This window comes from Balaenoptera physalus, assembly GCF_965194825.1.
Source record: "Balaenoptera physalus genome assembly, chromosome: 3".
Classification (NCBI taxonomy): domain Eukaryota; kingdom Metazoa; phylum Chordata; class Mammalia; order Artiodactyla; family Balaenopteridae; genus Balaenoptera; species Balaenoptera physalus.
In genome coordinates, this window is record NC_138890.1 from 37,272,581 (window position 1) to 37,285,940 (window position 13,360).

The 13,360-nt window shown below is 43.0% G+C and overlaps 1 protein-coding gene across 1 annotated transcript in view; it reads left to right on the forward strand.

Annotated features, from left to right (window-relative positions):
- Positions 1–13,360, forward strand: part of LOC309658150 (phospholipid-transporting ATPase VB-like) — a 64,035-nt gene that overhangs the window by 31,308 nt on the left and 19,367 nt on the right. Inside the window, exons 9-11 of the mRNA XM_082456413.1 lie at positions 1,138–1,263; positions 10,436–10,636; positions 12,042–12,122. Of these exons, the coding sequence (XP_082312539.1) occupies positions 1,138–1,263; positions 10,436–10,636; positions 12,042–12,122 (408 nt within the window). The remainder of the gene's footprint in view (positions 1–1,137; positions 1,264–10,435; positions 10,637–12,041; positions 12,123–13,360) is intronic.

Consider the following 13,360-nt stretch of genomic DNA (forward strand, 5'->3'; position numbering starts at 1 on the left):
CTTGGCTTCTTATAGACAGCTGGTGATACCCATAGTCTAAAGCCAAAGAGTACCCAACCATTCAGGGAAAACAAAGACTTACCCTGATTCCATGCTTCCTCCCTGTAACCTCCACCCACATCCAAGTTTGCAACGCCCTCTGTGAGCACTGACAGATGTAAGGACATCGGAAAATATTTTTCAATTGCCATTTTAGTCGTGATGGCTAGATGGACCTATAAGTTGCTTGGTATACCTTAAAAGTGTACCAAAATTACTCAAATTCAGCTTGGAACGAGCATACTAACTTCAGCTGCTAATGTTCCCCATTAAGACAGACCCCACCTTGGGGTTTTGAACCATTACCAATTGTATTCCCACCACCAGTGCAGACATTAGGTGGTGCCTAAATTTGTTGGTGGGGAGGAACGAACACCGTCACCTTGTGAGTGTCTACCGTAGGCCTGCACTCTATTTGCACTTCACGCTTATTGTCCCAATTAATTTCAGCAGCCACCACCCTGTGTGTTAGGGATTGTTATTCCACTTTTTCAGATGAGGAAACTGAGGCTGAGAGAGGTTAAACGCCCTGAGCAAGACTCGGACCAGGATTTATAACCAGGCACGTCCAAACCTCATACTCCAAAAAAGTACTATGAACTGGGCCTTGTTCTGAGTCATCCCAAGGGCAAAAGACACATTTCAGCTCCACGGAAAGGAAGATCTATCCATCCATCAGCTCCACATGAGACTGGAGCAAATGGCCTGCTTTGGTGGGTGGCCAAGGGTGTTGAGAGGTTTGAGGATCACTTGCATGGAAGCCCCTACTCTCTGGTCAACCATCACATCCCTAGATGGTGCCCAACACACACTGGTTCACAAAAAGGCTTATTGGATAAGTGGAAGGAGGTGAAGGGCCAGACCAGACCACTGGTCCCTTCTGACCTGCCCTCCTTGGATTCTAGTGGGGTTTGCATTTCCCAGAGGAGAGGGTGGGGTGTCAGAGTCCATAAAGCCACCCAAGGGTGCTGCACGTGACAAAGGGTCTTTTAGACCCTTCCGGCTGTGGACCCAGAACAGAGCAGCACCCTCGAGGGAGCCTCTTTGGTGCATTGGCAGCTGTGAACGGAAGCTGATGTGTCTGCTGTGCCCTCTCAGGCCGTCATGTCCAGCGACTTTGCCATCTCCCGCTTCAGACACCTCAAGAAGCTGCTGCTTGTGCACGGACACTGGTGTTACTCACGCCTGGCCAGGATGGTGGTGTACTACTTCTACAAGAACGTGGTGAGTAGCCCTGCGGTAACCTCCCGCCCAAGCCTTGGGAGTCCTGGCCAGGGGAGCCAGCTCTCCCCGCTGAAATAGACAAAGCATCTCTATGTAAGGAAATAAGTCGGGCTAACCTGGATTTTCAATCCTGAAACTGTCCCTTACTAGCTCAGTGACCTTGGGCAAGATAATTCAGTTCTCTGGGCCTCAATTTCGTCTTTGATAAAATGGGGCTAGTACTATTTGGTGAGATTATGGTCAAGATTGGCAATACTGTCTGGCACGCACCTGGCACATAGGAAGCAGCGTGAGTACTCTGGAGTCAGATCAGATTTGGTTCAAATTGAGGCTCCTGTATTTGGTAACGGCTTCACACCTTAGTTTCCTCATCTGTAAAATGGGGATGGTAATAGTACCTTTCTCACACACTTGCCATGAGGATGAATTGACAGCTTGTGTAGAAAGTGATTAGCGCTTAGTGATCACCCCATAAAGTTAGCCATTCTTTTTGGTATCATTGTTGCTGCTGTCATAACTCTTAGAGGGCCTCCATAAATGAGGTTTCTTTTCTGACTGCAAGGAAGAAGGATTTGAAGAACAACTCGCCTAACTTGTAGCTTAGGTTTCCTCCCCAGATAGAGTCACCCGGATATGCAAAAGCAGCACCCTGCCCCTCAGAAGAGTGAAGGGGAGTGTTTAGGATCTTGGGCTTCCACCCAAGACCCTGTGTATCACTTCAACATCACCAGCATTCCCAAAAAGGACTTCTAAATAAAATACCTATTCGTAAAAATGTTTAGATCAGGGTGACCATCTGGGTTTTAGTCTTGCCTGACTCTAGTATGCTGTGTGAACTTGAAAGAGTTACTTCAACTCTCTGAGCCTTGGTTTCCTCATCAATAATATGGGGAGACTAGGACTCTCTCTTGTCCCTAGAAGTATTATCGAGAGGATTTAGCATCAGAGCTCTGGATCACACATAGCACTATACAATCATTTGAAGGTATTATTGTTTCTCTGAAAGATATGTGTGTTTGTGTCTTGTTAAGAAGGGCCCAAAGCAGGCACACACCAACTGAGGTATTAAAACCATCAGAGGCTCTTGTTTGCAAAGCCCTTGATTAACAATGGGCATAGGAAGAAGTCAGAGCACTGCTGTACTAAGGGAGAGAACAGGGCCTGCGTTTTTCATTATCTAGCTTGAGGACCTTTGAATAATCCCCAGGAGACTCCAAATAGAATCCAATTCCTTTTTGCATAAGGAAAAAGGGAGGATTAAGACCAGAGTGATGGAAGGGAAACACAGTAGCCAAGTAGCAGCTACAAAATGGCATATATTTTTTCCTCTCACTCCATTCTCCCAGGCCTGCTTTCAGGCACTGTCACAGTTACCCTGACTCAGGAATAAGTATTTCTGTGCAAAGTTCAATGTATATGTAAATAAGCAGCATGACAAAAAATAATGTAAATTCCATACACTGGATGGTACCATTATTTCAGCAAGTCCATGCAAACAAGTCTCTATTTGACCAGAAAGACTGTGTAGTTAGAATTCAAAATGCCCCCGTTTAATGTTTTTTCCTTGCCTCCAAAAGAATCATTCTTTTGAATAAGCACAACCTCTTCTCTGCATCAAATTTGTGAAATAGAAAAGGAAACGTTTCCAGCCAGCCATGCTTTCAGAGCTTAAATGATATTTATTTCCAGCTCAATACCGGGATGGAAATTGCGATACTGATGCTGTATTATCTCCCCTTTGCAATTAGAGGGTGGAGAACTATGACTTCCATATCCGAAACCAATTTCAGAGGGGGTTAAAACCCTGCCTGCTCTGAAATGTGAACAATGAATTAATTACTGCACTGTAGCTTCTTGGGAGGAAAAACAGGCGCCCAGTCTCAGCGATGCCATCACGGGGTTCAATGCGCTCTCCCCGGGGTGCAGAGATTCCAGCCAGGCAGAGCAAGTGGAAACGCACAAGGTCCTAACATGACCTGCGGAAGGAAACACACGTTCATGTTAAAACTCCAGGATGCGTGTGAGGACAATAGAGCCACCAAGATGTACTTAGTTTGTTCAAATAATTATTGAACATCTGCTGTGTCGGGAACATTATCAGGCACTGGGTATAGAGCAGAGATCTAGACACACATGGTCCCCACTCTCATGAGGCTTACGGTCTAAATCGGGGCTCGGCAAACTTCTTCTGCAAAGGGCCTGCTCATAAATATTGTCTGCTTTGTGGGCCGTATAGCCTCTGTCACACCGACTCAGCCCCACTGTGGCAGCTGTAGACGATATGCCAACGCATCGTTGTTGCTGTGTCCCAGTAAAACCTTATTTTTGGCTGGACTTGACATGCAGAATGTAGTTTGTCACCTCCTGGTTTCAATAAATCTCAAAATGTGGTTCCTGGACCCCCAGCATTAGCTCACTTCGATGCTCATTAGAAATGGAGCTCCTCAGGCTGCACGCCAGGCCCACTAACTCAAAATCTTCATTGTGAGTAAGATCCCCAGGCGATTCATATGAACATTAAAGACTGACAAGCACTCCTATGGGGGAAAGGAATTTAAATTTTTAAAACATTTTCTTCGGTGCATCTCCCTAGAGTAAGGCCAGGGTGCTATGGACATATCGCCAGGAGACTCTTATCCTAATCAATCCAGAAGAAAACAGCATTTAAACGATGGTCTGAAAGACAAGGATATTTAACTATGAGTTAATCAGTTTCCTGGCCAAGGAGGAGATGTCTGACAACCTGAGTCCTTACAGGAAATATTTCAGGAAGTTTATGCATCATTTTATAGCATACGTTGAATCTAATTCCAAAACCAACTGTAAGAGATTTACAGTAAAAACACAAAGGCAGTAGGCAAGTTACAAAGGAAACGTAAGAGTGTAGATCAGGACATAGAAAAAGGAGTTTCGTCGCACCAGGAACCTGGGATAAGACACTATTTTTTTTTTAACACGAGTCCAAATTGCTTACTATTACATTCAACAGACATAAACTACTCTGTCAAATTGCTTATACAAGTTTCTAAATGCTTTCTTTCAATTTCTTTACTTGTCTCATCATGGGCCAGTAACAAACATTCCTGGGTCAACACAGGTCCATGAACAACACTTGGAGTCGCACTGGTATACATACGTCTCTAACTGAAAATCCCTGGTAGAGCAGAAGAGGCAGAGCAGTATAATGACGTGGTATTAAAAGCCCAAGACTGGAGGTCAGGAACCTTGTATTCTTTTTTTTTTTAAGGATTAATACAGTTTCAATTTTTTAATTGGATTATTCCTTTATTTTAATTTTTGTTTTATATAAGAGTATACTTGATTTACAATGTTGCGTTAGTTTCAGGGGTACAGCAAAGTGATTCAGTTTTACATCTACATATACCCATTCCTTTTCAGATTCTTTTCCCATATATGTTATTAGTAATAATAACAGTAATAATGTTATTACTGATGATTGAGTAGAGTTCCCTGTGCTATACAGTAGGTTCTTGTTGATTATATATTTTATATTATCTATTTTATATAGTGTGTATATGTTAATCCCAAACTCCTAATTTATCCCTCCCCCAACCTTTCCCCTTTGGTAACCATAAGTTTGTTTACAAAGTCCGTGAGTCTGTTTCTATTTTGTTAAGTTCATTTATATCATTTTTTTAGTTCCACATATAAGTGATATCATATGATCTTTGTCTTTCTCTGACTTATCTCACTCAGTATGACAATCTCTAGGTCCATGTTGCTGCAAATGGCATTATATCATTCGTTTTTATGGCTGAGTAATATTCCATTGTATATATGTACCACATCTTCTTCATCCATTCCTCTGTCAGTGAACATTTGGGTTGCTTCCATGTCTTGGCTATTGTAAATAGTGCTGCAATGAACGCTGGGGTGCATATATCCTTTCAAATTATGGTTTTCTCTGGATATATGCCCAGGAGTGGGATTGCTGGATCACATGGTAGCTGTTTTTAGTTTTGTTTTGCTTTTTTAAATAAGACTCGTGTGAAATAATGTTTTTTGTTTTTAATTTTATTTATGACTGTATTGGGTCTTCATTTCTGTGTGAGGGCTTTCTCTACTTGCGGCGAGCGGGGGCCACTCTTCATCGCGGTGCACGGGCCTCTCACTATCGCGGCCTCTCGTTGCGGAGCACGGGCTCCAGACGCGCAGGCTCAGTAGTTGTGGCTCACGGGCCTAGTTGCTCCGCGGCATGTGGGATCTTCCCAGACCAGGGCTCGAACCCATGTCCCCTGCATTGGCAGGCAGATTCTCAACCACTGCGCCACCAGGGAAGCGCTGTTTTTAGTTTTTTAAGGAACCTCCATAGTGGCTATATCAATTTACATTCCCACCAACAGTGCAAGAGGGTTCCCTTTTATCCACACCCTCTCCAGCATTTGTTGTTTGTAGGTATTTTGATGATGGCCATCCTGACCAGTGTGAGGTGATACCTCACTGTAGTTTTGATTTGTATTTCTCTTACAGTTAGTGATGTTGAGCATCTTTTCATGTGCTTTTTGGCCATCCATATGTCTTCTTTGGAGAAATGTCTATTTAGATCTGCCAATTTTTTGACTGGTTGGTTTGTTTGTTTTATATTGAGCTGCATGAGCTATTTGTATATTTTGGAGATTAATCTCCTGTAGGTCACTCTGTTTGTAAATATTTCCTCCCAGTATGTAGGTTGTCTTTTCATTTTGTTTATGGTTTCCTTTACTGTACAAAAGCTTATAAGTTTGATTAGGTCCCATTTATTTATTTTTGCTTTTATTTCTATTGCCTTGGGAGACTGACCTAAGAAAACATTGGTATGATATATGTCAGAGAATGTTTTGCCTATGTTCTCTTCTAGGAGTTTTACGCTGTCATGTCTTATATTTAAGTCTTTAAACCATTTTGAGTTTATTTTTGTGTATGGCGTTAAAGAATGGTCTATTTTCATTTTTTTACATGTAGCTGTCCAGTTTTCCCAGCACCACTTATTGAAGAGGCTGTCTTTTCTCCACTGTATACTCTTGCCTCTTTTGTCATAGATTAACTGACCATAGGTGTGTGGGTTTATTTCTGGGCTTTCTAGCCTATTCCTTTGATCCATATTTCTATTTTTGTGCCAGTACCATAGTATTTTGACAACTGTACTTTGTAGCATAGTCTGAAGTCAGAGAGCCTGATTCCTCCAGCTCCGTTTTTCTTTTTCAAATAGCTTTGGCTATACGGGGTCTTTTGTGTTTCCATACAAATTGTAAAATTTTGTGGTCTAGTTCTGTGAAAAATGCCATTGGTAATTTGATAGGGATTGCATTGAATCTGTAGATTGCCTTGGGTAGTATAGTCATTTGACAATATTGATTCTTCCAATCCAAGAACATGGTATGTCTCTCCATCTATTTGTGTCATGTTCAAGTTCTTTCATCAGCATCTTATAGTTTTCAGAGTACAGGTCTTTTTCCTCCTTAGGTGGGTTTATTCCTAGGTATTTTATTCTTTTTGATGTGCTGGTAAGTGGGATTGTTTCCTTAATTTCTCTTTCTGATCTCTTGTTGTTAGTGTACAGAAATACAGGTGATTTCTGTGCGTTAATTTTGTATCCTGCAACTTTATCACTGATGAGCTCTAGTAGTTTTCTGGTAGCATCTTTAGGATTGTCTATATATAGTATCATGTCATCTGCAAACAGTGACAGTTTTACATCTTCTTTTCCAATTTGGATTCCTATTATTTCTTTTCTTTCTCTGATTGCCATGGCTAGGACTTCCAAGACTATGTTGGATAAAAGTGGCAAGACTGGACATCCTTGTCTTGTTCCTGACCTTAGAGGAAATGCTTTCAGCTTTTCACCAATGAGAATGATGTTTGCTGTGGGTTTGTCATATATGGCCTTTATTAGGTTGAGGTAGGTTCCCTCTATGCCCACTTTCTGGAGAGTTTTTATCATAAGTGGGTGTTCAATTTTGTCAAAAGCTTTTTCTGCATCTATTGAGATGATCATATGGTTTTTATTCTTCAATTTGTCGATGTAGTGTATCACAATGATTTGTGGATATTGAAAAATCCTTGCATCCCTGGGATAAATCCCACTTGATAAGGGTGCACAATCCTTTTAGTGTATCGTTGGATTTGGTTTGCTAGTGTTTTGTTGAGGATTTTTGCATCTATGTTCATCAGTGATATTGGCCTGTAATTTTTTTCATGTGTGGTAAGTTTGTCTGGTTTTGGTATCAGGGTGCTGGTGGCCTCATAGAATGAGTTTGGGAGTGTTCCTTCCTTGCAATTTTTTGAAACAGTTTTAGAAGGATATGTGTTAATTCCTCTCTAAATGTTTGAAAGAATTCAATTGTGAAGCCATCTGGTCCTGGACTTTGGTTTGTTGGAAATTTTTAATCACAGTTTCGATTTCAGTACTTGTGATTGTTCTGTTCATATTTTCTATTTCTTCCTGGTTGGGTCTTGGAATGTTATACCTTTCTGAGAATTTGTCCATTTTTTCTAGGTTGACCATTTTATTGGTGTATAGTGATCTCTTACAATCCTTTGTATTTCTGTGGTGTCCATTGTAACTTCTCCTTTTCCATTTCTAATTTTATTGATATGAGCCCTCTCCCTTTTTTTCTTGATGAGTCTCACTAAAGGTTTATCAATTTTATCTTTCAAAGAGCCAGCTTTTAGTTTCATTGATCTTTTCTATTGTTTTCTTCATCTCTATTTCATTTGTTTCTGCTCTTATCGTTAAGATTTCTTTCCTTTTACTAACTTTGGGTTTTGTTTGTCATTCTTTCTCTAGTTGTTTTGGGTGTAACGTTAGGTGTTTATTTGTGATTTTTCTTGTTTCCTGAGGTAAGATTGTATTTCTATAGACTTCCCTCTTAGAACTGCTTTTGCTGCATCCCATAGGTTTTGGATGATCATGTTTTCGTTGTCTTTTGTCTCTAGGTATTTTTTTATTTCCTCTTTGATGTCTTCAGTGATCCATTGGTTGTTTAGTAGCATATTGTTTAGCCAGAACATCTAGGTCTGGACTCCAGCTTTGTAACTTACTAGTCTGTAACCCCAGCCCCATGATTTGACCTCTCTGAGGCTCGGTTTTCTCAATTGTAAAATGAGGATAGTAGTGATATCCTCATAAGGCTGGTAGATGGACTGAGTGGGTCGGAACAGAGTTTGGCACATAAGACGCGCTTTCGGAGTCTCTGTTGCTGTTGTGTTTGCTGCCGTTGCTATTCTTGGCCTCGTCTGTAGATGGCGTCACTTCCAGCCCTGGCGTCCAAAGGTTCTACAACCTCAAGTCACAGTTCCAGCCCCAACTGGCAGAGGGACTTTGGTGTAGTCACTTACCCCATCTGAGCCACTCAAGCTGCCTGTGTGTACATGGAGATAAGAGTTATTGTCTTACCCAGCTAGCTGCAGAGGAAGAAGCAAGGCAAGGTACTCAAATGGCCAAAAAAAAAAAAACAAGCAGTCAAAGCCTCATGCAGTTGCTGAACCCTAGTATCAAGGAGACTTTAGCACTTTGGTTCTTCTTAAACCAATCCTGTCAAGAGCACAAGTGGGTGATGTTGATTTGGGGACTCAGTGTCTGCCCATAGTATATTTCAAAACTACCTACAGTACAGGAAACAGACCAAACCCTCTCCTTCCCAAATCTCCTCCTCTGAGAAATAACTTAACCAAAACTCATAGGAGAAAAGCCCTCACAGCATCACGGGACTGGAGTGGGAGCGGGGTGACCTGAAGCCCCAGAGCAGCAATGGAGGGGAGCCCGGCCCTCAGAGAGATGCAAGGTCCATCCAGGGTGTCTCAGAGCACCGGGGTCTCCTTCAGAGCCAGGAAACCTCCCATTAGTCATCTTGGCAGAAAAGCCAAAGGATGGAGTTCCTTGGCTGGAAGAATCTCAGTCAGCATTGTTATTATATAATCCAAAAACAGGACTAAGAGGTCTTGGGGGTGGTTGAGGAGGAAGCTTTGAAAACTCAGGGTCTGGTTGTGCCATTTCCTAGCTGTGAACACAGGCAAGGAGTAACTGAGTATCTCAGAGCCTCAGATTCTTTGTAGATAATGTTAAATAATATTATTATCAAGTTATCATATTTAATAATATATAAACATAGTATTAATGATATTATTAGTAATAACATTAATCTTGCTAGGTTGATGGGACAAATTATGTATATTGTACATCTACTAATGTGGTATATACTAATATAGTATGTCACACACCTGTCACAAATTAACAATCGTGGTGTTAATAAGAATGTTAATATTACTAGTAGTATTACAATACTAAACAGAGAGGCTTTTAAAAATAACACTGGCCCAGCAGTTAGGGAATGAGAATTCTAGCTTGAACACAAACCTGCTGAAAGATTCCTTACAACATCGTTCACCCCTCTGTGCCCCAGCCACGTGGAGCTGAGAAGTTCTAGTTCTAATCTCAGGACCGGCTGCTTCTGTGACCTTGGTCAAGTCACCAAACCACATCACAGTATGTTAGATAGTAACAGTGACCCAGCCCTTCTCAGGTGAGGAGGTCTTGGGTGGAAAGATCTTTCGAAAGCCTAAAGCAACTTAGGCATAAGATTTTCTTCTTCACCTTTTGAGCTGTGTGACCATGAGGCAAGTGTTGTGAGGTCAACCTCCTCATGAAGCCATCCTCCCACCAGCCTTCCTGCCCACAATCAAGTCTTTCTAGCGTCCCTTCCTCTTACCATTACTACTAATCACAACTACTGCCTTTTGGTATCACATGTCATGGTCTAGGTACTACTAATCGTATGCGAAAGATGGCAAGATGATGTTCAGAAAGGCTAAGCAATTTGTCCAAGGTCACATCCAACTGGGGTGTGATTGATTCAAGCTAGTACATGACCCAACTGGGGATTCAAAACCAGTCCTCTCTGCCTCCAAAAACCTATGCTCTTAACAACGTATACTTAACAAGTCGGTGGAATTCCTTTCAGGTCCTAAAGGAGGTTAGTAGTAGTAGTAGAAGTGGTAGTGGCAGAATCTAAGGGATGAAAATTACCTCCAGTCCTTATACAACCTTGCCTGTCACAAACAAGGAAACTGAAGCTCCCAGTCTGAGAAGGGACTTGTCAGAGCTCCTACGCAGCATCTGGTGACCCGGCTGCCCGCGGGTCCTCACTCACAAGGCCGCACTCTCTGCCTGCAGGGCTACGTCAACCTGCTCTTCTGGTACCAGTTCTTCTGCGGTTTCTCTGGCTCCACCATGATCGATTACTGGCAGTTGATCTTCTTCAATCTCTTCTTCACCTCCTTGCCTCCTCTTGTCTTCGGAGTCCTCGATAAAGACATCTCTATGGAAACGCTCCTGGCGTTGCCTGAGCTGTACAAGAGTGGCCAGAACTCTGAGGTAAGGGGCCCGGGCAGGTGGGCGGGGGGGGTGACCTCCAGCTCCTCCCTTGAGGTGTCAGAGGAGTGCTGGGCTGGCCGTCCTGTGTTCCGGTCACCGCTCTGCCACTTACCTCCCATGTGACCTGGAAACGCTGCTCCCTGTTTCTGGCCTGTTTCTCATTTGCTGTTGAAGGTGATGGACCAGACCGGTGGGTATTTTTCTTTTCAGTTATTTCTTAATTACATCACACATTAATACAGGACTGCCCTAGTTAAAAGGGAAGAGGGCTTACAGAAAGATCCCATCACCCTTATCTGGTCTTTGTCTGTAGGCTTTCAACAGAACGCCCAAGGCTCGGTTTGGGAACCCCTGGACTAAACCTATTAGAACAGTCTCTTACAAGGCGCAGAGGCCACACTGATGCCCTAAATGATCTGGAGAAGTCAGACAGCAGGGAGCCCGACTAGCACAGACACGGGCCAGGAGCTTGGAGGCAGAGAGGGGACCTGACTGCCTCGAAGGGGGAGCTCTGGGAAAAGGGATGTCGATATGCACGAGGGTACCTTTGCACCTGGGGAAAAGGAGGGCAAAGCCAGATGTGGTGCTTGAGAGCTGGTGGTATTTTGGGGACAGCCAGTGAAGAACCAAGCCCCATCCTAACCCAGAGACAGGTGGAGAGCAACACAGCGACCCCAGCACTTCAAGCAAGGGAGACGGGGCGATGGCACGCATACATCCTGGGCCCTTCTAACTGTCTCCTTCCCAGAGGCGAGCTAGCTGCGTAATGTCTTCCTGGAGTAACTAACATTAAAAGAAGTTAATGTGGCAAAAACATACAATGTGAACAGTTTCACTTTTCCCAGGGAAGGCAAGAAGAGTGAAGCACACAATGAGAAAGCTTGTCTCTGAAGCCATTGAGCTCTTGGGAACCTGTGACCCTGGACTGTGATTGAGAGTTCTCTTTCAGATGCTATTCAGAAACCTCAGAATCTCTAAACTTACCGAGTTTGTATTAGCACTAACAATGTGCTAATGAATGATAATCATTCATTATCATTTGGTAATAATTTGGTAATATATTTGGTAGCTGAGCCCTTACTAGCTACCAAAGCACAGTTGCATTTAGACCTCTTGAAACCCAAGGGACTAGTTGGTGGTGTTTTTCTCTACTTTCTAAGGAAGAAGAAACAATTCTCAAAGAAAGAAGTTTAGTGACTTTCACTAAGGTCACACAGTGCTGGAACTTGACCTGAGGTCTGTCACCCCCAGGCCCATGCTCTTAATCGTTCCATTCTATTGCCTCTAAGATAAGAAGCATTGTAAGTGCCGTGTTGTCTAGTCCAGCCGTGCACAAGAAAGTTGCTTACAAAGAACAGAGGCTTGCTTTGATGGTGGTTACTGTTGATGTGTTATTTCCTGGCAGTGCTATAACCTGCTGACTTTCTGGATTTCCATGGCGGATGCGTTCTACCAGAGCCTCGTCTGTTTCTTTATCCCCTACCTGGTAAGTTGTATGGTCCCATTCTAACCATACAAATAGCAGGGTAGAACTGGTCCTGTTTATATGAAATCCCAGACTAATAGTTTCCTAATAGCATCTTCAGAGCAGGGGCTCCAAAGAGGAGGCCTGCAGACTCCACCCTACCCTGGGTATTCAAAAAGTCAGAATATTTTACCAAAACGTCTTAATTTCTGCCAGCTTCTGAAACACTGAAAGTTATCAATACACTGGGTCATTTTTCCCTTGTGGCGAGAATCCAGGGTTGACTCACTGCCCTGCTTAGATGGGGGGCATGTGCTCCCGTTTGCCGTAGTCCCCACCATGCCCTTTTGTGTCATGCCTGGCCTTCTTCACTCATTTACCGCTTCTTACTTGAGCACTGAAGGTATTTGAATTTGCAACCCTTGGTTTATATTTAGATTTGTGCTTCCGAGGTCAAGGCAGGAAGTTCTGATAATAAGGAATACTACATTATATGAAATAAAAACAAGAATGCAGATAGTAAGGGATACCAGCCCCATCTCAATTTGGTTCCCCAGTTTAAAGAGTGAGAATTTATATAGCATAGGATATCTGTATTCATCCTAGACAGGGAACTCAGGTGTGGGGTAATTGCTCCCAGGAAACCGGTGGTGTCTAGTTTCTGGCTCATGTTCGTTTGCAAATAGCAACACAATGAGTGTTGAGGTGGGCATTTTGTGCTTTCTTTGAATTTCCTGGTTTAAAATACCCTCCCTGGTCAGGCCTCTGCTTGCCTTTCCTGCTTCATCTTTTGCCCTTACTATGTGCTCAACAGACCTACCATCTAGGACGATTTGGACTTTTCACCCTCAGTTCTGGCCTTTGCCTGGTCTGCCTTTCCTCTCTCTTTTCAAGAGACTAACTCTTATTATAGTCTCAGCTGATTCCTCTCTTGTACTTGCTTCCATTATAGCATTTATACCCTTAAATTGTACCACATTTGCCCTGCCTAGTTGGTCTCTTAACTCCTTGAAAGTGGACACAGCAGTGTCTTTAGCAGTTGGCATTGTGCCTGGTAGGTACTCAGTAAATTCTTTCTTGACTCCTTCTGCAATGTTCTGGAATACTCATCATGGCTTCCTTTGCAAAAGCTTTTTAAAGAGTTTAGTCCTGTCAACTCACTCCTTCTCTTGTCTGTCCCTTGGGTCAGCTCCACCTGATGGCAGCTGGATACCTTCTCCCCAGCCTGCCCCTCCCTTGACACCTGCCTTCACTGATGT